Source organism: Vulpes vulpes, chromosome 14 (assembly GCF_048418805.1).
Source record: "Vulpes vulpes isolate BD-2025 chromosome 14, VulVul3, whole genome shotgun sequence".
In the NCBI taxonomy this organism is placed as follows: Eukaryota; Metazoa; Chordata; class Mammalia; order Carnivora; family Canidae; genus Vulpes; species Vulpes vulpes.
Window position 1 is genome coordinate 11,459,934 of NC_132793.1, and position 26,104 is coordinate 11,486,037.

General features: G+C 41.5%; 1 protein-coding gene across 3 annotated transcripts in view; it reads left to right on the top strand.

Moving 5' to 3' along the window:
• Positions 1-26,104, top strand: part of B4GALT5 (beta-1,4-galactosyltransferase 5) — a 76,398-nt gene that overhangs the window by 39,946 nt on the left and 10,348 nt on the right. For 2 of the 3 annotated variants that reach the window (XM_072735585.1, XM_026014644.2), the window contains exons 2-3: positions 16,000-16,134; positions 25,747-25,860. In XM_072735585.1, the coding sequence (XP_072591686.1) occupies positions 16,000-16,134; positions 25,747-25,860 (249 nt within the window). Of the gene's footprint in view, positions 1-15,815; positions 15,844-15,999; positions 16,135-25,746; positions 25,861-26,104 lie in introns of those variants that run through there. The other variant, XM_026014643.2, reaches the window with a different exon arrangement.

Here is a 26,104-nt window from a genome sequence, read left to right on the forward strand (position 1 = left end):
CCATTTTTCTTTATTTTAACTCTAGCTTTTTTCTTTTTTTTCCCCCTGGGCCATGTGAAATTAAATTTTAGATACTCCAAGATACCTCTAAATGCATCTCTTAAAAATGACAAGGATAGGGGTGCCTGGCTCGCTCAGTCAGTGGAACATGCAACTCTTTATCTTGAGGTTGTAAGTTCAAGCCCCACTTCGGTCTCAGTCTGGCCGCCTTCCCTCCCCTGCCCCTACTGCTCATTATAGCAACTTTTCAAAGAGTCCAGGCCAGTTGTTTGTAGAATGTTCTACATTCTGGAATTGCTTGGTGTTCAATTTGATGTGTTTTTTTCATCCTCTGAATTTTTATAAACAGTTCTGGAATACAATTGTGAAAGCTTGATTAGATTTAGGTTACAAGGGCAGCCTGGGTGGCTCAGCGGTTTAAGCGCCTGCCTTCTTCGGCTCAGGGCGTGATCCTGGAGACCCAGGATCGAGTCCCATGTCAGGCTCCCTGCATGGAGCCTGCTTCTCCCTCTGTGTCTCTGCTTCTCTCTCTCTCTCTCTCTCTCTCTCTCTCTCTCTCCCTCTATCATGAATAAATAAATAAAAATCCTAAAAAAAAAAAAAGATTTAGGTTACAAGTTTCTGGCAAGAATATTCTGAAGGTAATGAATGTTAGCTTGTTCCATTGTTAGGGATGCCCAGCCTGATCCCTTGGTCAAGAGGTGCCTGTCTGAACTCTCCATTGTAAATGTACATTTTCCCCTTTGCAATCAAATAATCTGGGAAGGATTTTTTTTTTAATGTTCCAGAGTAGTCTTACAAGTTTTGTTTTGTTTTTTTTAGATTTTATGTATTTATTCATGAGAGACACAAACACACACACACACACAGAGAAAGAGAGAGAGAGAGATTGGCAGAGACACAGGCAGAGGGAGAAGCAGGCTCCATGCAGAGAGCCTGACGTGGGACCCGATCCCCGGTCTCCAGGATCACGCCCTGAGCTGAAGGCCGCGCTAAACCGCTGAGCCACCCGGGCTGCCCTAGTCTTACAAGTTTTGAGCATACATTACACTTGCCAGCATTCTCTTGGTTGGCCCTTCTGTTTCGGTGGACTTGGTGGGTCTTACAGTGCTAAACCATGTGAATGTCACTTAGCTAAAAAAAAGCAATGCTAATGTCTGATCATTGTGGATCAAGTGAAAGACAAAGCAATACACAGATGAGAGAAAATGAGTCCAGTGTTTTGCATGGCTCATAGGATCCCTTTCTAGGACTATAGTTTCAAGTCTGCTCAAGACAAACCATCTGGTCTGGACAAACAATCTGGTCTGGACAAAGGGTTCATACCTATAGGGTGCCAAGGGAAGATCTTTCTTTGCTGTTTATGCCTGGAGTCAAGACATTTTCAAGTTCTTTCTCCGATAGTTTTTGCTTTTCTCTTTTTAAAAGATTTTATTTATTTATTCGTGAGAGAGACAGAGAGGCAGACACACAGGCTTATGCAGGGAGCCTGACGTGGGACTCATCCCAGGTCTCCAAGATCAGGCCCTGGGCTGAAGGCAAAACCAAGGAGCCACCTGGGCTGCCCAGTTTTTGCCTTTCTATAGAAATGGAAATGATGGCTCTGGTTTCATGTGTCTGACAGTGTGAGTGTTAATGTCAGCTAGAATGATGCCTTTTGGAAACACTTAAATTCCTAAAGAGTAGATAACCCTATTAGTCTGTTACAGTCTTCCAGGCTAACAGTAATATGATTACAATATATTATCCCCATAGGACATGGAGAATAATCTCCTTTCCAAAAGAGGATCAGGAGGGAGGCCAAAAGAACGGTCTGTGGAAGAATACTTTGGGATTGTAGGCTGGGTAGAGGAAGCTTGCTTGGTGAAGTTATAACTAGAAGAATCAGAAGTTTTAGGATAATTACAAATCATTTGGGTATATGTGAAGTTGGGATAATGGTTTAGTATTGGGGAAATTGTTGGGTCAGGAGCAATGAAGAGTGGGGAGCTAATAAGGCAGAAGCTAACAAGGCAAAGGCTTGGCTGTGTTTTTGTACCCTTGGACACCCCCCACCACCCATGAAAATGTATGATTTTTTTTTTTTTTTTTTAAATGTAAGGAACGGGGCACCTGGTTGGTTCAGTCGGTTAAGCATCCAACTCTTGGTTTGGGTTCAGGTTATGATCTGAGTCATGAGATCGAGCCCTGCACTGGGCTCTGCTCTGGGTATGGAGCCTGCTTAAGATTCTCTCCCCTCTACCCCTTACCCATCGTGCACATGCATGTGTGCTCTCTCAAGTAACTAAATCTTTTTAAAAAAATGAAAAGAAAGAAAAAGACCACGTTCATAGATATTCAGTGGGTGCTAATGTGCAAAAGGCACTCTCAGTAATTCTGGAAACTTTGAAATTTGGGGTCAATTCAAACAGATTTGGTTACTATAAGAACTTTCACTGTTGGAACAGAGAACTTCCTTATATAAGGATTTTTCTAATGGCCATGGAAATGCTGCATTGTAACATAGAAAAGAAAGTGCAGATGACCCCATAATCCTAAGCAGAGATGGCACTGAATATTTGATGTACAAATTTTAAAAATCGTTTTATGCATATATTTTCCTGTCTTTTTCTTTATTTTTTTAAAGATTATTTATTTATTTATTCATTAGAGAAACAGAGAGAGGCAGAGACATAGGCAGAGTGAGAAGCAGGCTCCCTGTGGGGGAGCCGAGTGCTGGACTCAATCCCAGGATCCCAGGATCATGACCTGAGCCAAAGGCAAATGCTCAACCACTGAGCTACCCAGGTGCCCCCTGTCTTTTTCCTTTAATACGAATGTGGTATACTATATGCATTGTTCTAAGTATGATTTTGTTTTTAGATGAAATAATGATTGCTTACTTTTCCATGGCATGACTTTGCCATAATTTTTTGTCCCTGGTCTTTTTTGTTGCACATTTAGGTAGGTTTTGGTTTTGGTTTTATTAATAGCACCGAGATAAACATCCTTGAACACACTTACTTATCCAATTATTTCTTTATGACGAATACTTGGAAGTGGTAACTGTTGGGTTGGAGTGTGAACATTTCATTTAAATATATATAGATTTATTTATTTATTTATTTATTTATTTATTTATTTATTTATTTTTATATATAGATTTAGAGGTTGCCCTCTAAGGGTTATTCCAGTTTATGTTCCTTTCAACAGGCCTAAGATACCTATTTCCCTGCATCCTCACCAACATTCATTATTACCAGTTCATTTTTATTTTTTATTAAGTAGGCTCCATGCCCAGTGTGGAGCCCAGCTCAGGGCTTGAACTCAATGACCCTGAGATCAAGACCTGAGCTAAGATGAAGAGTCACAAGCCTAACTGACTGAACCACCCAGATGCTCCCATTATTATCAGTCTTTTGAAAATGCAAGCAACTTCTAGCTTCATCCTAAAATATTATGTTTCATATTTTCAAAAAGATAGGAGAAACTTAGTTGTAGGCAGATAGTATTTCAGAGGTAAAGAGATTCAACTCCTTGCTATAGAATTGCATTCTTTTAAATCATCACTAAAATGTAATTTTTCAGCAGGATGAGAGAGGAAATCAGAAAATCAGGAGCCCTTTTATGACCCTTGTTCGTTGTAAGGAACTCCAGTATTATGTCCTGACAGGCATGTATGGAGAAGGAAGTGGCTCTGGGAATGTGCTTTCCCATCCATTTAGGGGCCCTCCAGCTTTATCATGAAGGGAGCTGAAGCACCATTGTTCTAGAAATAAGGCCAACAGTGTAAGGCAGTCAAACCCTAACCAGCTATAGACAGGGAGAGGAAGGAAGGCAAACAAATGGAAATCTGTCCATTTGTGAAAAAAGGAGAAAACACTTAAAATTGTGAGATTTTGAATGTGAGGAGGCTTTGCAGTTCAGTGACCCTCAAGGTCCAAAGGGAAGTGAGAAGAATCAGAATTTTTCAATATGATATCACCTTATATTTTGAATGCTTGTGATGTAATTTTATCTATGGACCTCCTGTGTATCCATGATGGGGTCAAGGCTTGCTTGGACAGATTGAGAAAAGCAACCACAGAGCCAACCAGGGACAGGACTCAAACCAGTGTTGCTGGCCTCTCCAGTCAGAGTTTCCCCTCTACCTTCTTCCTTAGAAGGAAGATTTTCACGAGGGCTTTCTTACTTTTCCAATCATATCTGTCATGTGTGCAGTAGATGTATGCTTCACTCCCAAAGACCGAAAACTAGAACCCCTTGTCAATATGTAGATTCTTGGTTTCTGTAGACATTTCTGATCTTGAGAAGCTCTTCTGGGCTTCAAGGTAGGGAGGACTTGACAAGTGGCCTTTTTTTTTTTTTTTAAGATTTTATTTATTTATTCATGAGAGACACACACAGAGAGGTAGAGACACAGGCAGAGGGAGAAACAGGCTCCCCACAGAGAGCCCGATGAAGGACTCGATCCCGGATCCTAGGATCATGACCTGAGCCGGAGGCAGGCGCCCAACCACTGAGCCACCCAGGCGTCCCGACAAGTGGCCATTATTGACAACCTTTCTAGAATAGAATGTTGATGTGGAGAGAATTCAAGTGTGACAGCTGCATACTTTATGAACCTGCTCCCCCGCCCCCCCCCCCAGCCTGACAGTTAAAGAATGAAATTGTGAATGTTTTGTTTATTAATGTCTATTGTCAGATAAATTATCCAGTCTTGCTAGAGGAGTCTTTTTTTGTATAATTAAATCTATATAGATATAGATATCTATATCTATATAGATATATATAGAACTGTTGTAGAGAAAAGGTGTGGAAACAGAAGAAAGTAAAAGTCAATTCACATACTACTAACACCTAAGCACACGAGTAACCTTGCTTCCAGCCTCATGCATATGCTTATTATTTAGCACTAATTACCATAATGTAACAATTCTTTTCATGTTAAGTGTGGTAGTCTGTGCTAGGTGTTGTACATTTGTTGTGTTTATAAAGTTTCATAGCTTTTTAAAGCTATATAAGATCCTGTCAAGTGTATGAATCACAGTTAAATTCTCCATTATTTTATTGTTGCTTTTGAGTTGTTTTCCAAACTTTTGCCTTTAGAAATAATTTAATAAGACTTTGTGCAAAGAATGTCCTCATATTTGGAATCGTTTCCTGAAATTGTGAGATCAGAGGATATGAGCATTTTTATGGCTCTTTGTTGAACTTGCAAATAGTTTTTCCAAAAGGTTATACAAATTTGCACTTACACCAGCGAAGTTAGTTAAGTGTAGTAAGATTCACTCTGCCCTTTTCTGGCTGAATCTTTGTGGTGTGGTTGCAGAAAAGCCAGTATATATCTGGCTTTAGAAAACAGGTCACCTCCACCAAATAGCCATAACAGCGTGCTGTGTGCTGGGCTGTAATTCATTAATTTAATAGCCAAGTGTCTATTTATCAGACATTATAGATTGAAAAAAAAAAAAAAGACAGTCTGTACTCATAAGATGCATTCAGCCTGCTGGAAGAGCCCTGCTCAGATGTATGGGGTCTTGGATAAGAGTTTATGTATTAATTAGAAAAGAGCCAAGACCATTCTAATCCGGGGGTGAGTGGGTGGGATGATATCAGGAAAAGCTATGAAATGGGCCATGAAAACTTTAGTATGAGCAAGTATCACCAGAGCACATTCAGACGGAAGAGTGGTCCTGCCTGGCCATGAGGTGAGGCCTGAGAGGTGGGCACAACCTTTGCCTGGAGTCAGCTGCCATGTTGCCCTATTGGTCCCTCTCTACAGCTTTACCCCCAGGGCAGGGCCAGGGTGGCTGCAGTGCCAGAAGGGTAATGTATAGTTTTCTCTGACCCAGGATTTCATGCAGGTTACACAGTGCAGGACTGGGGCCTCTGTGTCGGCTGAGCCCCTCCTGTGGGTATGTACTTGCAGAGGTTGGTAATCATGCTATTAAGAATCTGGGGGAGGGCAGCCTGGGTGGCTCAGCAGTTTAGCGCTGCCTTCAGCCCAGGGCATGATCCTGGAGACCTGGGATCGAGTCCCATGTTGGGCTCCCTTCATGGAGCCTGCTTCTCCCTCTGCCTGTCTCTGCCTCTCGCTCTCTCTGTCTCTCATGAATAAATAAATAAAATCTTAAAAAAAAAAAAAAAAGAATCTGGGGGAAGAAGACAAAGCTGAAGCTGAAGTGATTGCCTTAGGCTACTCGGCTAGTTAATATCTGTTTAGGCAGAATTTTCATTTCTAATCTCATGTACAGTTTAATAATTTAACAGACAATAGACTAACAGGTCAGTGGAAATGTTTACAGAGTATTTCATAGTTGTTAATTTTTACCACTTGGGTTTTTTTTTTTTTTTTTTCAATAGCTGGGAATAATAACTAGGGAGGGTGGAAAACAGAACTCTCTGTGATTGACTTGGTGGTTTTTCTGCCTCAGGTGGGAAGAACTAGGAAAGCAAAAGACTTGTTTTTTTTTTTTTAAATTTTTTTTTAATTTTATTATTTATGATAGTCACAGAGAGAGAGAGAGAGAGAGGCAGAGACATAGGCAGAGGGAGAAGCAGGCTCCATGCACCGGGAGCCTGATGTGGGATTCGATCCTGGGTCTCCAGGATCGTGCCCTGGGCCAAAGGCAGGCGCCAAACCGCTGCGCCACCCAGGGATCCCGCAAAAGACTTGTTGAGTGAAATTTTCCCCCAAATAATTTTGGGGGTTCTTCACTCTCAATGTCTTCCCCCAAAACACAGTTTTCTTTAAATACTTTTCTGTTTGAAAATTGCCACACAGTTGCTCCTGAACATTAATATAGATGTGCCAAAGGCTGTAAATTTTTTGTCAAAAAAATTCCTTTCTTTTCTTTTCTTTTTTTTTTTTTTTTTAAGATTTATTTATTCATTCATGAGAGACACAGAGAGAGGGAGAGGCAGAGACACAGCCAGAGGGAGAAGCAGACCCCATGCAGGGAGCCCGATGGGGGACTCCATCCCAGGACTCCAGGATTATACCCTGAGCCGAAGGCAGGCGATAAACCACTGAGCCACCCAGGGATCTCTTAATTAAGCAGGCTCCACGCTCAGTGTGGAGGCCCACGCCAGGCTCTATCTCACAACCCCAAGATTACGACCTGAGCTGAAATCAAGAGTTGGAGGTTTAACCATTGGAGTCACCCAGGTGCCCTGAAAAAAATACCTTGCATCTTAAAAAAAAAAGACAAAGCAGGTTTATTTTCTTTCTTAAATATGTATCACTGTGCACTTGCAAGCATGGATCTTAATATCTCTCAGTGTAGAGTATAAGCTGCCAACATTTTAAGTAGATCTGAAATGCAAAAAATTCAGGATTCATAGTACAGCCTCAGACTTACTACATTTTTATAAAACTTAATAAAATGTTAGGGGTGCACCATACCATATATGATAAGCATTGGCACCCACTATGGAAGTGTGATACTGGGAGCCAGTCAAGTATAAGATATTGACACTGAGGATCCAAATAAAAGGAATCAGTAAGCAAAGTGTGGGAACAATAGCTGTGTAGTCAAGGGACTTCTAGACATTTGAGAATCTGAGAAGTTGATAGAACATAGTATTTTTTTAAAAAAAAACTTGGACTCTGGAGACAGATCTTGGCTATACACAGGTTCCTTTTCCAGGCCTGAGTCCCCCCATCTATAAAATGAGGGTGTGAAAAAAATTAAAATAAATAAATAAATAATTTAAAAATGAGGGTGTGGTTTACCTACCTGGATTTAGTGTGAGGAGGAAACGAAGTGACACAGGTATTTGAGAAAGTGCTGACACACAGGTGCTCGGTAAGTGTATTACTTCTCCCAGGGAGCCATCTCTTTATAAGCAGAATAAGTGACTGCATTTTTTACAGAGCACCTCTGTGCAGAGCAGTGAACACTGTTAATCTCTGTTTTTGCTGGTAGAAATGAGTTGTTTTTCAGGCTCTGGTTTTTCTCGGAAAATATTGGTCAAAAATGGTAGTGCAGGTTTTGCAAATACTCTGGCATGGCAAAACTCAAGTCCAAAACTCCTATGACGCATGTCTGTTCTTTGTTTCTTTCTCCTTAATTTGTATCCTTTCTTGTCTGTGGGGGAAGGGAGAGGAAGTGAGCAGCCTTCCTGTTCTCTAGTAATTCCTTTTCTGCTTCTATTCTCTTTACATTCTCTCTCTCTCCCCATCCTTTATTTTATTTTGAGAGTGTGGACATGGCATACAACCCTAGCTCATGGATTTGTTGCAGTGTTTTCCTGGAATGTACTTGACAACTGTTATAGATCACACCTTGCGTGGTCTGTAGGGGTGGGCAGAACAGAGAAGCCTGGTGTGAGCTCATCCAGGGGAAGGACAGGGCGCTTGGCAGCCCACTCAAATGTGAAGCAGCACCTTTGCTGCCTGTCAAAAGCCCTCCCTCCACCCCAGCTCTCCCACTGTAGTTGGTATGAGTGGTCCCTGGCTTTCAATCTTGACATCTTTACTCCATCTGCTGGCTCTAAATTTGGCAGACAGGATATTCCTCCTGCTGCTTCACGGAGATTGAAAATAGGGCTTTTGGTAAGATTCGGACACCCAACTTTTAGTAACCAAGTGGGATTCTACACACACACACACACACACACACACACACACACACAGCCTCAGTTCATCCAAAGAACTTCCTTCCTTTGCTTAAGGAACTTAGGTCTAGATACTAAAAATATCAGCTCTTTATCTGAAGCCATGAAAGTGAGTAGGGGTGAATTTGCTTGTTTTGATTGATACCTACTAGTTGGCCCACCTGAAATCTGATCCTAGACTATTTCTTCAATGTCAGGCCCCTAAATATAGCACACAAAGCCCTTTGTAATCTTGGCACCCTTTGTTTTTCTAGCCTCATCTCACATTTTCGCTATACATACCCTCAGTCCAGCGTACTGAACTGCTTTTCAGTCCTCAAGTGCACTTTCTCCCTTGATGCCCGGTCATCCTCATGGGTGCTGTTTCTCAGCCTGTTCTGCACTCTTCTTTTAAGACCTACCCTAGACTCTCCTTCTTGAGAGTGTTTTTCCAACGTTGCCCTCACAGTATGATATAGTAGCCACTCTCCTGTCCCTTGGAAACATGACTAGTTGCTGGTTTCCTTGTCTGGGTCCTGTACTGCAGATAATCACAAGGACTGTATCTTATTTATAGTTAACTTTTTATCCACAGAGCAGAGGGCAGTTCTTGTCACATAACAGATGTATAATGAGTGTTTTACCTGGTTTGCCTTTTGTATGCTTCTTTTTATAAAAATGTGTGAGTGTATAAAATTTCACCTCGTTGCTGAAACAGCACACACATGTGTGCGTGCACACTATTAGCGCTCTTTGCTTTTTTTCATTTAAAAAGATAACCTTGAAATTTGGTTCGCATATTTTCTTCATTCTTTTTGGGGTTTTTTGGAGGGGGTAAATTTTATGGAAATATAACATACTTATTAAAATGTTCACAAATAAGTGAACAGCTTGATGAATTCTTATGAAGTGAACACGCTTGTGTAACCAGTGCCCAGGTCAAGAAATAAAAAAAAAAAAAAAAAATACCAAAGCCCTGTTTCTTTCTTTTTTTTTTTTTTTCAAAGCCCTGTTTCTCCACTGCCCACTCCAGAGATACCTATTCTCCTGACTTCTTACACTGTAGACTAGTTGTTTAGACTTTATGTAAATGGAGTAATACCATGTGTTTTTTGATGTCTTTGTTCTACAGGATGTATGAGAGATCAGTGTGGTTGCATGCAGATTGTTCATTCTGGTCGCTATATAGTATTCCAAGATTCAGATAAGCTACACATTTTTAATTTGTTCTACTGTAGATGGACTTGTAAGTTCTTTCCAGTTTGGAGCTATTTTTAATGGTTCCTCACTCTTTATGGCCTCATAGTGCTTTATCATATGAATGTACAGTAATTTTTTCAACCAGTCTTTTTTGGATGAACATTTAGGTTTTTCCCAGTGGTTTTTTTTATTATTATTATAAATAGTGTTGTACAAGGTTTTGTTGTGGTTTTTTAAAGATTTATTTATTTATTTTTGAGAGAGAGTATGTGTGCATGCAAGTGGGGAGAGGGGCAGGGGGAGAATCTTCAAGCAGACTCCCTGCTGAACAAGAAGCCCCATGGAGAGCTTGATCTCTACCTATGAGATCATAATCTGAGCTGAAACCAAGAGTCGGACGCTTAACTGACAGATGTCAGTTGTCCCTGTCGTACAAGGTTTTGAATAAACTTGTGCATTATATTAAGGAACATGAAAAAAAACTGTGAGGAGGGAGAGTACCAGAGAACACCTTTGGGGGGGAATTAATCTATGTAGTGGCTATGCTGAATTAATAAAAAGGAATTGCTTAACTTTTCTTAGGAATAGGTTGGGGAACGACATTTTGGATTTCTCCCATAAAGGAGAAGGAGCTAATACAAGAGAAGGACTTGGAATCCCAAACCTGTGTCTTCTGGGCACAGCTTAGTTCAGAAGACTCAATTGTTTAGTGTCCTAGCTCACTTATTCACATATTGGTTGTACATCTTCTATGTTCCAGACACACTGTTCTAGCCACCAGGGGCATAGCTCCTTGCACTCATGGAACTCACATTCTAGTGAGGAAATAACAATAGAATGGCAAATAAGAAAATGTGTAGTATGTCAAGTGGGAAAATAAAGAAGGGACGTTAGATTGGGCTGTTTGTGTGTGTACATGCTTGTGTGCATGTTGGGATGTTTGTGTATTTGAGGGTAAGACACAGATCTTTAAGAGTGGTCAGGAAAAGAGTGACTTTCTTTTTCTGCTTTTAGCTTACCAAGCCAGATGTAACAAACATTAAGAATACACATTTTTAGGTTAAAAAATTATGAAATCTCTAAGTATAGAGAATCTTGTAATTTTGTCTTTTCCTCAAATTATTTTGCCCCTAATCTGGAATGTTAGGTCCCATTATCTTGTGAGGAATTTTATAAGTCAGAGTCATTTATTACTATGTGTGTTCAAGTGAAAATCATTTACCTGATTCATATGGATATGGAGGCTGACCGGAATTCTAATGGAAAGTAGAGTATGTCTTCCGGTTAGGAGACCCAGTGCTTTGCTTCCAGAAACGCTCCAGTTAATGCCATGGCCCAAGGCTGCTTACATTGGCACCTGGATGGAAATTTCCAATTATGTAAACCTGAATGGAGCTTATTTTTCTCCACTGCATTATGGTCATGAGAGGTCCCTCAACCTAGATACTGGGGCTGGATAGTAATTACGGTTTCTTGTGGAAGTGTAAGAAAGTAATTAGTAAGCCTGAGTTTGTAGTAAATGTTATTTTAGCATTTATCACCCTGCTTTATAATTTCATATTTGTGTCTGTACCTTATTCTGTGTTGTCTTACTTATCCTTGGCCCCCTGTGGCCAGTACTGCCTGTAAAAAGTACCCAGGAAAGCAGGTGCTCGGTAGATACTTGTTGACACAATGAAGGACTTAACAAGTGTGTGCCGATTTAAATTAGGGTGTTTTTTTTTTCAGCTGTGATTCAGCAACCAATGATAGAGACCATATTATTGGAAAGAACTGTTTTCCCAAAAACTTCAAAATGATGTCCCTTTCTCTGTTTTTTTTTTACTTCACTGACCATGTGACCTTGGGCAAATGACTGATGGAGGACTTGGCTTCCTTATCTAAAATAAAAAATCAAGATGATATCTACCTTACAAAGATGTGAATTTTAAATGAAATAATTTAGATCAAAAGCAATGTGTGTGCATATGAACTTCCTAGCTTAGACCGGATCCACATGCCAATTTAGTAACAGGACTTTTAATGGGGATATTTGTAAGGTCCTGCGGTTTGATCTGTATAACCAAGTGCCTGAGCACAAAAGACGAAAGAGGCAGCTTTAGCAGCCCATATTTAGAAAGAATGGAGGATTTTTGCCTCCAGCAAGCTTAATATGATTCGGTGTGACTGCTGTTTATCTATGACATTCAGCAATTATCAGTTGATTACCCACAAATAATGGCAACTTCTAAATTCTGTTAATAGAAATGTCTAAAACAGAATTTCCCAAAGTTCTGCAGGGAATCACTTGATGTTGCTTAGTTAATCATCTGGAGGAAGTAGGGCTGGTTTGGGACATGGCTGGTTTTAGATAGTTGAACATCTCTAGTGTAGAATTTCTTTAGCCTTGTATTATTCTGCATTGTGAATCACCAAGAGGGGGTCTAGTGGACCACTCTGTAACAGATGGAGGAGGGTTGCTGGTGGTCCTGCTTGTTTCTGGGCACATCAGCCTGCACCTGGACTGCTCTGTGAGCATGGCACCACTTCTTGTCAAGTGAAGACTGCTGGGCCAGTATCCCCAGGCCAGCAGCCAGGATGTGGAGGAGGGGCACACAAAGGACGATGGGCTGCCTAGCCTTGGGAGGCGGGGCCGGGTTAGGTGGATGGAGGGAAATTGAAAATGCTGTCTTGGGCTATTCCAGGCGGGAGAAAGGGATTTGACTGTTCTGTCAAGAGGTGGAATGAGAACCAGTGGGTAAAAGTGATTGGGAAACATTTTGGAACCAACCCAAAGTAGGATTTTCTTCGAAGACGGCTGTGTTTTACATACTGACTCAGTCTTCTTGGAAGGCACGGTTGTGGGGTTGGTGTGGAAGCATTAAAGGTGTTGAAAAGTATTCTTCACAATCCCGTCCAATCCTGAGGCTATGAATTTGTGTTTATTTTCTTCCTCACCCTTTTATTTTTTTCAGCATTGTGCTAATTCCTGTAGATAATCAGAAAGAGCATAAATAGGTGGTTTATGTACATTTGTTAATTGAATGACAACCTTAACATGTGAGACAGCCAACTAAGACAAAATATAAACAAAAGGCACATTTTTTAATAATCTGTAACAGTACTGCAGAAATTTGAGGAGGACCGAAGATATATGTAAACTGGGGGTTGAAGAATTAATGAGATTTGCATGGCAGACAGGGGAGCGGAAGTCCCTGGATGGAAAGCTTTTGAGCAGGAGCAGCATGGATAAATCTGTAATTAAGAAAGATCCATCTGGCACCTTTGTGGAGGAGATAAAGACTGCCTTCTTAGCAATAATCATGTAGACCATGTGGGTACCTGAAATCTTTGAGGGATGAGCGAGGTCTTAGAGCTTAGTCCTTTGAGCATAGATATACCTGGTGCAAGGTCCATTGCTCAGCTGACCTTGGTGAAGCTGCATGGAGAACCTGAGATCTAGAAATTGTAAATTGAATAGTATTACTGGCCTCTTAGGACAATTATGAGGATTAAATGAAATAAAGAATTACATAATTAAGGGCTCAGTGTTACTCATTATTTATTACGTAGCTGAAGTTCTCTAGAGCCATCGTTCTGGAAATGTCCTCAGACCCTCCACATTCACTTATGAGCTTGATGCAAGTGCAAATTCAGGGGCCCCACTTGGGATTCCAGAATAGAGGGAGGGAGCGCCTGGATGGCTCTTGGCCTCATCTCAGGTCATGATCTCGGGGGTCCTGGAATTGAGCCCTGTGTTTGTCTTCGTGCTCAGTGGGGAATCTGCTTTTCCCTCTCCTTCTGCCCCTCCCCCTGCTTGCTCGCTGGCTCCCTCAAATAAATGAATAAATCTTCAAAAAGTAGGGTAGGGGTGGAGAATTTAAAAGAGGAGCCAACAGCAGTGTCCTTTGCAGTGCAGAAGATAAAAGTATGAAGAAGACTGAACTTTAGAGGAAGGGAAGTGGTATATTTTTTGCAGTGCCCAGCTAACAGCCTTACATGAAATGTTTAGTATTTGTTTCGGGGATCCCTGGGTGGTTCAGAGGTTTAGCACCTGCCTTTAGCCCAAGGTGTGATCCTGGAGACCCGGGATCGAATCCCACATCGGGCTCCCTGCATGAAGATTGCTTCTCCCTCTGCCTGTGTCTCTGCCTCTATCTCTCTCTCATGAATAAATAAATAAAATCTTTAATAAATAAATAAATATTTCCATATTCTTTTTTTTTTTTTAAGATTTTATTTATTTATTCATGAGAGACAGAGAGGCAGAGACACAGGCAGAGGGAGAAGCAGCCTCCATGCATGGAGCCCGAAACGGGACTCCATCCTGGGTCTCCAGGATCACGCCCTGGGCTGAAGGCAGCGCTAAACCGCTGAGCCACCCGGGCTGCCCTTGTTTTCATATTCTTGAAGACAGCTAGTTTAGTATTATGTTGGGGATAGAAGGAAGATTTCAGGGCAGTTATATGTAATATGTATAATGTACTTACTTTGTAGCCCAAATGTTAAAAAAAAAAACAAAAACAAAAAACCGTGAAACCACATTAGAAATTCGATACTGGATGGAGTTTAAATCTTCTGTTTAGGGATATTTCTAGACTGTCTTACCCCTGTGACCAGGCACTGTGCTATCTGCTGTAGATAAAAACTGAGATGTGGCTCTTGCTTTTTATTGGCTTCACAGAATTTTTTTTTAAGCATTTGGAGCTATCTTTTCCCATAACTTTCCTGGCCATAGAGAATAAATACTCTTATCTGATCTCTACTCTGCCCCTGCCAGAAATTGACCTATGGTTGTCTTCCAGTTGCTGCAAGGCCTACTTTGAAACTACCTTGGTTCTGAGAGCATTATGAACATTGACTTGTCTTTTATTATTTTATGGCTCAGGATATACCTTAGAGATCATTGCTATCCTTAGGTTTATGTCCCTGTTTAATGTGGGCAACCTGAGGTTTTCATGGAGCGTTTTGCCAGTTGGTCTGTCCCCATCCCCACCCCTGTCACCAGTACAAGCACCAAACACAGTAGCTTGAAATAAAGTAAATTGACATCTAGGGTTCATCCATTTAGTCATTATTTACTGCGCATTGTGTACAGGACACTGTGATAATAATGATGAAGTGGTGTCAATAAAATATGTCTTGTGGAAGAGCCAGGACAGCCTGAGGCCATGTGTATCAAGTCTGGCAGAGTGGCCCAGGCTGTTGGTAGCATATCTGCCTGAGGCCTGGTTGGAGGGCAGCCAACCGTCCAGATGATCTCCAGCGCACACCGGAGTTTGGATTTGTAAATGTGCCACCCCTGTAAGACACGCCCCCTTCTACAGTGGTGAAGAGAAAAGTGGGTAGATTAGAATGGCTGGTTAGGAAGCCGTCTTTTAAAACCTTACAGCTCCTTGAAAATGGATGGCATGGTGTTTGAGATTGGAAGGGGGAATACAGGAACTCTACTGAGTCATCTTTTTGACTCCCTCATTTCACATCTCAGAGACACTTCAGAAAAACTCAAGTGGAGTTCCTTCCCTAGGGATGACAATGATTGGACTGTTAAGCTGAATAATCATGTGTTTAAGAATGAATTTTTTGTTCTGTTTTGCTTTTATTGAAGTATAGTTGATGTATTTGTCTCAGGTGTACAACGTAATAGTTCAGTATTTGTATATATTATAAAGGGAGTGTGTTTCAATTGACACTGGGACCAAACAGTCTGTTCTCTTCCCGTTGCTTTGGATTTTAGGGCCGAGACCAGATCTGGACCTAGATGTTTCTAGTAGGCAGAACGATCATTGCTTTCCTTTCTCTGAGGATAGCCAGTGAGCACTGGGGAAGTAAACTTAAAGTGAGATGAGATTGTTTTTAATACTTGTTTTAATCAATCCATAAAGGTTTTGTGATCATCACAGTGCTGGGATACAGACTGGATATTTGAAGACTTGGTGGAATATAGCTTTTTTAATTTATGGGTTTTGTTTGGGTTTTTTTCCTAAAACTGCCGAATACTGACAGAAATTCCCCTTAGTCCAACTGAGCTACCCAGGAAATGTTGTTATCCTGGAAACATAGAGCCCAGTATGAAAAATAGAGGTAAGGCATTTTGGGATTTTAGAACTGAAATAAGTTTTTTGTTTTTTTTTTTAAAGAAGGAAACAAGGAAAGCCCAAATATGTTTGTTTTCTTGTTTTGTTTTAATGATTGCTTTTGAATTCACGTCTTTTTCCCCTTCCCTTTTGTCTTCTGCAGTGAACACCTACCTCTTCATGATGCAAGCTCAAGGCATTCTGATCCGGGACAACATGAGAACTATTGGCGCTCAGGTTTATGAGCAGGTGGTTCGCAGTGCTTATGCGAAGAGGAATAGCAGTGTGAATGACTCAGGTATATTGTTAGTAGAAAAGTGGTCTGATTAGAATGTCTTCTCCCCGGGCAGCCCGGGTGGCTCAGCGGTTTAGTACTACCTTTGGTCCAGGGCAGGATCCTGGAGACCGGGGATCGAGTCCCATGTCGGGCTCCCTGCATGGAGCCTGCTTCTCCCTCTGCCTGTGTCTCTGCCTCTCTCTCTCTCTCTGTATCTCTAATAAAAAAATAAAATCTTAAAAAAAAAAAAAAAACTATTAAAAAAAAAAAAAGAATGTCTCCTCCCCACAAAGGTAAATTTGGTCCGAATAATTATTTTTGATGGGAAAAAGTACATTATAAAAGAGAGAAGGTTTGGCCAGTCATATTACCTCGTTACTAAAAAAGAGACTTGCAAAATGAATCCTTGTTCATGTTGCTGACAGTATATTAAGGGTGGCTGGATAGCTGCAGTTTCACTCCTAAGACTTTTCAGGGTAGAAGAGGTGTAAGGAGTATCTTTTAAGACCCCCCCCCCCTTTTTTTTTTCAGTGGTCTAGCCTCCAAGAGAGTACCAAAATGAAGTGTATGTTTAGGACACCAGCAAAACAGGAGCAACCAAAAGCTGTTTCTGGAAAGAATTTGATTTCAAAAAATGTTCCCATACAACCAGACTTCCTTATTTAACTTATTTAACAGCTCAACGTTGTGGGGTTGGTTTGTTTTGTTGCATATGGTGGTGTTAGTGGTGGTCCATTTTATTTTCATTTTTATAGATTACTTGTTTATTTATTTGACAGAGCGAGAGAGCAAGAACACAAGTAGGGGGAGGGGCAGAAGGGGAGGGAGAAGCAGGCTCTCTACTGAGCAGGGAGCCCAACAATACGGACTTGACAATGTGGACTCAGATCCCAGGACTCTGGGATCATGACCTGAGCCAAAGGCAGATGTTTAACAGACCGAGCCACCCAGGCGCCTCTCCACGGTATTTTCAAAGCAAATCTGGCTCTGCTTGCCACACTGTAAGAGCTGCTCCAACTCTTTTCTTCCTGTTGGACTGTACTTGAGTTTGGTCAGCCCAGTAGGACTTGTGTACCTTGTTTATGAATGCTTTGAGACTTTAACAACTTTCCATTTCCTAATAATCATATAATCTAGGACAGTCTCCACAAATTAAAAAAGCAATTTCTGGAAAAAGTTTCATTGTTCACCTGGTTTACCTTCTCTTGTCAGGTGTGGTTTTCATCCTGTGGTTTACTGCTAGCTACACGGCTGAGTTTGGTGGTTAGAATCATTCAGCTTTGCAGAAGGCTTTTCAGACTGTTAAGCTAAAGATAGCAATGACGGACACAAGAATGAACATTTCTGCCTTCTCGATCTTTGGAACTTTTACCTGTGGCTTTTATTATCTTATAAGCAGTAATTATATAAAGAGGAAGAAAGAACACAGAGGTTAGATGGCTTGCCTAACATTATATTAAAAGAACTTGCTCCTGAATCATAGTTTTGACTCTTAACTATTTTTATAAACGCTAAACACAGCGAGTTCTTCACCTTTGAAAGCTGTCTTTTTTGTCTCTCTTTTTAACTCTTCCAAAAATTGAACATAGAAAGTATTTCCAGATGGTTAAATGGGACGATCGTGAGGCTTCTCCTATCTGGCCAGGGGCGATTTTTATTTAAAAAATAGATTCTGAGATTTTATTTTGCTAAGCATTTGTGATTTGCCTTTTATTTCTTTAACTGAGAACTAGTGTGCTTTCCTCACTTCACTCAAGCCTAGTGCAGTATTCTGAGCATTGTTTAAGAAATATTCTTTTCTCCAAATCAGCCCTCTTTTCTAATGTAGTGAGTCCTGTGATTGTCCAGAGCTCACTGTAGAATGTGAAATTGCTTTGCAAACATTGCAAATGAGAATTCTGTGGTGCTTGGGATCTCAGGAGAAAGCATTGCCTCTCAGAGAGCAGTGAAATTCTTAAAAGAATTGACCACATCCTCGTTTATCTTCAGTCTGCCCTGCTGGCCACTTTAGCAACAAAGGAGTAGAGTTAGCAAACTGAAGCTTTAATACTTCTTTTCTTCGTGTTTGCAAAGAGCAAGTGATTGACTTTTCAGAGTTTTTCAGCCAAATTGTGGTTTCAGGGGACAATTACCTGAGCTCTGAACCAGACCTGGAAGAGGAACCAGTAGAGTGCCTGAGGTCTTGGGAGAAGACTGAGCACACTTCTGTTTCCTAATTCATCGTATGTGGCGGCGTTAGACTTTGCAAATAATCCTCACACACTGTGTCTCCTTTGACTCAAGCGTGGCCCTGTCCGGTAGGCAGGATTTTATGTGTCTTCTACTTCTGTGTAATACAAATAACTTGGGGGTGTTGGAGTGATGGGTCATATGACTTTTCCTGAATCCCGCCCCAAACCTGCTTCTCATCATGTGATGAAACTAGGGAGTCCTTTGCTTCTCCAGAGCTCTTTCCCCTGATGAATCAGTGAGGAAAAAGGAACATTTGTGCTGCCATGACATTTATCCAGTCCAAGTGTTCATGCCTGGCCAAGGTCAGATGATGCTAGGACTTCCATCTGGGCATTTGGCGAAGTAGTCTGTTTTATCTCCGAAGTTAGCAGGGCACAAGCAGGATTCCTGTCCCTTCACAAGCACAGGATCTCACTGACTCCCTCAGGCCTTATTGTCCTTGAAAACCAGGTAATGAGTGACTTGCACCCTTGGAAGGCATATCCTGGGACTCGTTATTATTTGACTTTACATGTGTTTATTTTCAAACTATAATACACCAAAATACTTCTTGCCAGCATCCCTCTGGTTGGAGTAATAATCCATTTTGTATTCATGGTATCTATTTCCCTTATAAATTGGAAGTCTTTGCTATCAGGGGCTGTCTTACTATGTGCTAGACAGTTTACTTGCATTGCCTTGTGGACTTGTCATAGGAACTCAGTGTGGTAAATGCTGTGTTCCCACTTTAGGGATGAGAGGGCAGAAGCACCCAGGAGTTATAGGACTTGATGTGGCTGTGGGGTTGGGCTTGCTGACCTCTAGGAACCCACAGTGCCTTCATTGCCTCTCCAGTCTGTGTAGCCCCAGCACAATTATACTGCCTAGCACATAGGCCCCTCAGGAAGTGGTTTTTGAGTGCATGAGTGAATAGATTTAACAAGAAAACATTTTATGTGTAACCTAATTCCGAGATTACCATCTTAATTGGCTTCTGTGTTGTTGGCACATCCTTGGGGAGTAGAAGTATTAAAAAGGAAGTAGTATTTCACTGGCAGTGAATCCAGTGAAAACCCACCATTTTTATTCATTTCAAAGTAGTTCTCTGTCAGTCACGGTCAGAGGGAAGACTCTGGGCCTGAAGCTGCTGAGATGGTTGGGTGACTGTCATTTCTGACCTGACCACTCCCTCCAGGAGCCATTGGGAGGCTTGACAAAGGTAGCAGGACTGTGGTGGTCGCAGGACTGAGGTGGTTCTGTGAGCTCTGCTGCTGCATGCACCCTGGACACAGTGCTAGGGCATGCACCTTCGATCTGCAGCCTTCATTAAGCCAAGTGTAGCTGAAAAGCCTTGTGTGACGTTGTAATAATGCTAGCTTTCTTTACCTTTGAAAGCTAAAATGGTGATTGTCTAATAAGAATGCACTTTAGGGAATGAGGACTGTAAGACAGGAAATACACCTGATGTGATAACTTAGAGAAGCAGTTTCTTGTCACCGAAAGCCATGTGTGTGTGAGATTGGGAATCCTGCAGAGCTTCCTGTGAGTAGTGGCAGAGATGCTCAAAAGAACATTGGCATCAGAATAAAATTCTCTGGGTTCATCTTGTCCAGCCACTTAGGGTTTTTTTTTTTTCTTTTTAAAGTTATTTCTGTTCTGGGGTAATCTCTACTCCCACAGTGGGGCTCAAACCCACCACCTGAGATCAAGAGTCATACATCTATTGAGCCAGCCGGCGGCCCCCCTCCCCCCACTTAGTCTTATAGATAAGGTGAGTAACCACTCACCTGTCCTTTCTCATTCTTAAATATGAGTTTGGAGGTGTCATTCTACCTGTAACTTTCACCCAGAGGGACATTTCTTACCTCTATATATACGTGCATACACACATATACACAAACCTCCTCACACCTCTGGCCCAGACCCTCTTACAGTCACGTACTCAGAAGAATGTTCTCTTGCCCACATCCTTGGAAACAGGTCTGTTGCCATAAGCAAATAATATGAATAAAGTCATAAGGTGTTTGGTAATATATTCAGTGAGCTAGATATTCTTATTCTTTCCAGTTTTTAGATGCTCAGCCCATGAGCATTCCAACGTCTGCTCACTGAGCAGGTGCAGGGTCATCCTTAGGCATGCTAAGTTGTGAAAAATGCTAATTCTTTATATTGTACAGATATTCATTCTGATGACATTTTTCTAGTATATATAAATTTCCACATTTTTCAAGCAGAGAGGCAAGTGTTTGGTCTTTTCTCAAATGGAAAGGGAAAGTGGTGGTTCTTCCTGGAATCTATTGGTCAGCATTTCCCAGCCCCTGCTCAACTGGGTTTAGTAAGATAAGGGAGAAGGCAGATTTTTGCCACCCCTATATATTGGGGTAGCCATCAGCCTGAGTACACATGGAAAAACCCTTCCAAGGTGGGGCTTTAAAAAATATCAACGCATGTACCCCAAAGGTTCTTATTTAATTAATCTGGAAAATAGCCTGGGCATTATTAGGATTTTTAAAAGTCTCATAGATGATCTAATGTGCAGGCGTGGCTGCTGAACCACTGGTATAAAGCAAAGTTGAATAATCAGGCCATCTGAATTTGTAGGTAGGAAGGATATCTGTTGTTTTTCCATTTTATAAATGTAGAAGCAGTGCCTTCTTTGCCCTTCCTACCTCCCATGCTGGGAGAACATGTCCTGATTTAAAATAGATTACACTTAAATTAAAAAATAAAGCCATGGCCATAGAAATTCATCAGGCTTGTTTTATCCTGCCAGCCCCTCCCTTGTTCGGGAGGGATGCTCTGTAGAAGAGGAAGAGGAAGGGGCGCCTGGCTGACTCAGCCAAGGGAGCTTGTGACTTGGCATCTCCGGGTTGTGAGCTCAGGCCCCTCACTGGGTGTAGAGATTACTTTAAAAATCAAAATCTAAAAAAAAAAAAAAAAAAAAAAAGAGGAAGAGGAAAAAGCTGTCATTTGGAAGTGCCCATTTCTGGGCAGCTGGAAAGGAGACCTGGCACCCCACAGTAGCCAGGCAGCTTTACCGGCTCACAAGCCGTTAATTTCCTCTGCCTCTTCCACTTCTTTAAAAGGTTTCTACTGGTGAGAAAGCAGGTTTCAATTAAGTTTTTTTTAAAGATTTATTTATTTATTTATTTATTCAGAGAGAGCGAGAGAGAGGCAGAGACACAGGCAGAGGGAGAAGCAGGCTCCATGCAGGAAGCCGGACATGGGACTCTATCCCTGGTCTCCAGGATCACACCCCGGGCTGCAGGCAGCACTAAACCGCTGCGCCACCGGGGCTGCCCTCAATTAAATTTTTATGTAAAGAATTTAAAATTAGAAATTTTGGGTTTAAAATTAGAAATTTTAGGTGGAAAAAGGTTTTTGAGGGGGGAGGTTTCTCCTCAAGGTGTAGGGCAGGTTTACTTCCACTTAGCAGTTGTATATTTGGAGGCACCTGGGTGGCTCAGTCAGTGTGTCGTCTGCCTTCGGCTCAGTTCATGATCCCAGGGTCTGTTTCTCTGTCTCTCTCTGCCACTCTGCCTACTGGTGATCTCTCTCTCTCTCTCTCTGTGTCAAATAAATAAATGGAATCTTTAAAAAAAAAAAAAGTATATTTGTGGGGTCTTTAAAAAATGACTATTAATTTAGTAATCAGAAGAAAAAATAAGTGGTGCTGATTTTTGTCTTTTGTTTTCCTGGTTGCTATGGGGCTTATTAGTGTTTGAAGGGAGTAGAAACGGCTTTATCTGTATCTTCTCACACACCCTCAAGGTAGGATTGCTAAAGCTAGAAAGTGTCTTGTCTCTTCTACATGTTACTTTTGTTTTCATTTATTTCCTGTTTAGGTTATAGTTCTAAGGCTTGGTTCTGTCATTGCTCGGAATTACTATTCTCTTCTGTGATTTTTTTTAATTTGCTTATGAAAATGCTATTATAATGCCTCTGGGAATTTCTTCTCCTTCAGAGAAGCAAATGTAATTACCGTGATGCTGTTTCGAAGCAGTTTTTCCCTCTACATATGTGCATATCACAAAATACACATTGTCTGGTACATGTGAAAACTTTTCTTAAAGAAAATCATTTATATATTTATACACACACACATATAATTAAGCAAAATCAGAATTATCCAGAGTAATGATTAGTATTGGAGGTTCTTGACATAGCTTTTTGAAGAGTTAATACCTTCAAAAAAGATCAATTTAGGACAGGTTTGCATGTACAAACTGAGGACTTGGGGCTAATTTCTTTTTTTTTTTTTTTTTTAAATTTCTGTGTAAATGTAATTTTGCCTTTAAGGTTCATGTTGGTTTTGTTTATGCCCATTAATGCAGGCTTGGTGTTTTTCAGGAAAGCTGTTAAGAAAAAGGATAGAAAGCATTCTGTGTCCTCCCCCCGTCCCCCTCCCCGCCCCCACCCCCATTAAGAGACTGAATTCTCTTCAAGTCGACTCTGAGTTGTGTCCTGTGGGCACTTGTAGAGCAGATAGTGTGTGCCTATATAAAGGATTCACTGATTTTATTAGCTGTTGATTCTTGGAAACCCTCTCACAATGTTATTTAAAAAAATACCTGAGTCGAAGATTGTAGAATTCTCCAGCGCAAAAGCGAGTTTGAATAGGAAGTTTTAATTTTCATAGAACCTGCCTGAATCCCAAAGGGGATCGGTGAGTAAGATGTTAGTACTCTGAAAAAATAGTACAGTGTAATGGAAGGATCACTAACCCAGAGTTTCTCTGTTGTGTACTAGCCAAGTCTTCTTGTACCAGTCGTGTATATGGTGCCTTGGTTTCTTTATCTGTAAAAACATAAGTTGGAGGTCCTCTTTCATGCAGATTCCCTAGGGACGACAGGAAGGGGTGTGTGTGTATGTGTGTGTGTGTGTGTGTGAGTGAGAGAGAGAGAGAGAGGGAGAGAGAGTTCAATGGCATAAACCCTGAAGAATGAAGAGAGCAAGAAGTCGGAAGTCAGAAAGCAGACGGACCCGAGAAGACAGACTGTTAATGTGGCCTCGGGGAAAGCTGCTAACCACTGCAGAATCCCCCAGAAGCTCAGGAATTAGCAATATCAAGTACTTTTGCAGATAAGAATAAAAGTGGCAGCTAAGATAAAAATTAGTTGAAAGCTATTTAAAAAGCAGTCAGATACCCAGATCCTTTCCCCATCCTGGCAAAAGACTAGAGACTTGATCACCCTCAGGGATGGCAAAACGGGCCCCTCAACTTGGGGGCACCTGGCTTGGCTTAGGGGCACCCAGCTCCTTTCTCCTCTTCTGTCCCAGTGTGCTTGTAAAAAGAACTACACCCTTCTGGTAAGAGATTAGAGTGCTCTGGGGGCTCCTGGCTGGCTCAGTCAGAGAGCATATGATTCTTGGTCTCAGGATTATGAGTTCAAGCCCCACAATGGGGGTAGAGATTACTTTAAAAAAAAAAAAATCTTAAAAAAGAATAGCACTCTCTGGGCAATCTGATTAGACCAAAAAGAAAGAACCTAAGATATTGATGCTGGAGGCTTCCAAACCAGACTTCTGACCAGAACACCCTACAATGAAGAACCTCAGTCAGAGCCCTTCCAGTTAGCTGATTGGTACCCCATTCTTAAATATTAGCAGGTGACCAAGGAGCATGGTTCTGGAGATCAAAACAAATAAGCAGCAGCAAACTGGGAGAAGCAGGCTATGCTGGGGAAAGAAAATGCCAAACAGCTATCACATATGTGATAGGTGAGGGTAAAAGGATTGCAAACATGAAAAAAGTATATTGTAAGAAATGAATATTCAGAAAATAAAAAGGACTTCTTAAAAAAAAATAACAAATCATAATTAAAAGAAGGACTAGAAGGTGCCTGGGTGGCTCAGTCAGTTAAACGCTTGCCTTCAGCTCAAGTCATGATCCCAGAGATCCTGGGACCAAGCCCCGAGTCCAGCTCTCTGCACAGCGGGGATCCTGTTTCTCCCTCTCCCTCTGTCCCCTGCCCACTCGTGCACTGTCTCTTTTGCTCTCTCTCTCTCTCAAATAAATAAAATCTTTCTTAAAAAGATTGAAAAAAATGAGAAAATCAGAGGACGAGGAAGTCCAACATCTAACTCATGTTTTCTGTTCTCCAGAAAGAGCGTAGGATACAGAAGGAAGAGAATCCTCCCCACAGAGGTACCTCTAGTCCTGCCCCCAGATTCTAGAACAGGGAGGACATGAATTTCTAGACTGTAAAGGTCAAATGGTCAACACAGTGGGTAAGAATAGACCTTAAAATAGAAATGTGACATTTCTTGAACCGAGAGAGAGTTCATCACACTTTTAGAAATACCCAGTCACTTGCACAAAGATCTGGAATTGGCTTCAGATTTAACAGGTAGGTGTAGGTGGAATCTAGAAGGTAGTGGATAGCACTTCCACAATCCTTAGGGAGAATTGTTTCCAGCCTAGCATTCTGTCAACCCAGCTAACCTATGAATCAAGTAAGAAAGAACAAAAACAGTCAGGTGTACAAAGGTTTCAAAAACCACTCCCCATCATCTGCTTAGGGAGCAACTTGGAAGATGTGTTCCAGCAAGAAAAAGGGAAACATTGAACCCAGGCAGAGTGAGGGTTCACACTGGTGAGCAGTGAAGGGAGTCTCCAGGATGCTGAGGTCGGGAGGCCGATGGATGACATCTGTACAGCAGGTGCAAGGGAGAGCCAGTGGGCCTGGAGTGGGTTGGATGGTGTGGGACCTCCTTTGGGAAACTAAAGTGAGAGAATCCCTGATGCTTGTGGATGTCCTAAGAGGGATGGTGGTGGCAGTTAGGTCAGGCTCCATATAAAACAAAGCCCACAGACCAAATTGTGCAGGAAAAGAAAAGGAATCATAACTTCCCACATTTCTCAACTACAAATAGTATCTATAGAATAAATACTTCAGTGTAGATGCTAAAGACGGGCTGAACCACAGCAATCATAGATGTTTGGAGACAAGAGGATGAAAGGGTGTGTGTATGGTAGGGGCAGGGCAGGGAAGGGAGCAAAAATCCACAGGCCCCACAGTGGGAAGTCATAACAGAATTATCTGGAACAGCTATACAGGAAGTAAATGCTAAAGCAGTTGGCTAAAAGAAGTGAAACCAGTTCCTGTAGAGAGGAAGACATGGGGTGGGGGGCTGCTGGTTGTTTTTTGTTTGCTTGTTTTTAATTACATTGTAGGGTTTTTTGGACACAGCATATAAAGCTATAATAATAGTAAGAATAGAGACACTGCTTAAAATGGTGTCATCTGGTTAACTTTTTTATTGATGGGTTCAAATTTTTAGCTGCAGTGAAGAGCTAGTCTAGAGTCCTGATTCTGCAAAAGATGATATCTAAGAAAAATGCTTCTTTGGTATTCCTCTGAGACTTGCAGAATTGATGACTTGTGCCGGTCTGAGCTGCCTTTTTTCTTACCTCTCTAGATTACCCTCTTGACTTGAACCACAGTGAAACCTTCCTACAAACCACAACGTTTCTTCCTGAAGACTTCACCTACTTTGCAAACCATACCTGCCCCGAGAGGCTCCCTTCCATGAGTGAGTAGAGCGTACCCTGCTTTTCAAACTGACGTGTCTGTTTATTTGATTAAAGTGAAAGGGAGATGCTCGTCAGGGAGCCTGCTTCTCCCTCTTCCTCTCCCCCTGCTTGTGCATGCTCGCTCGCACTCTCACTCTCTCTCTGTCAAATAAATAAATCTTCAAAAAAAATTAAATGAAAGGGAGAGAGTTCTCCATCTCTCAGTACGCCTCCGCTATGTGGAGACTAGAAATGTCTCCCCGC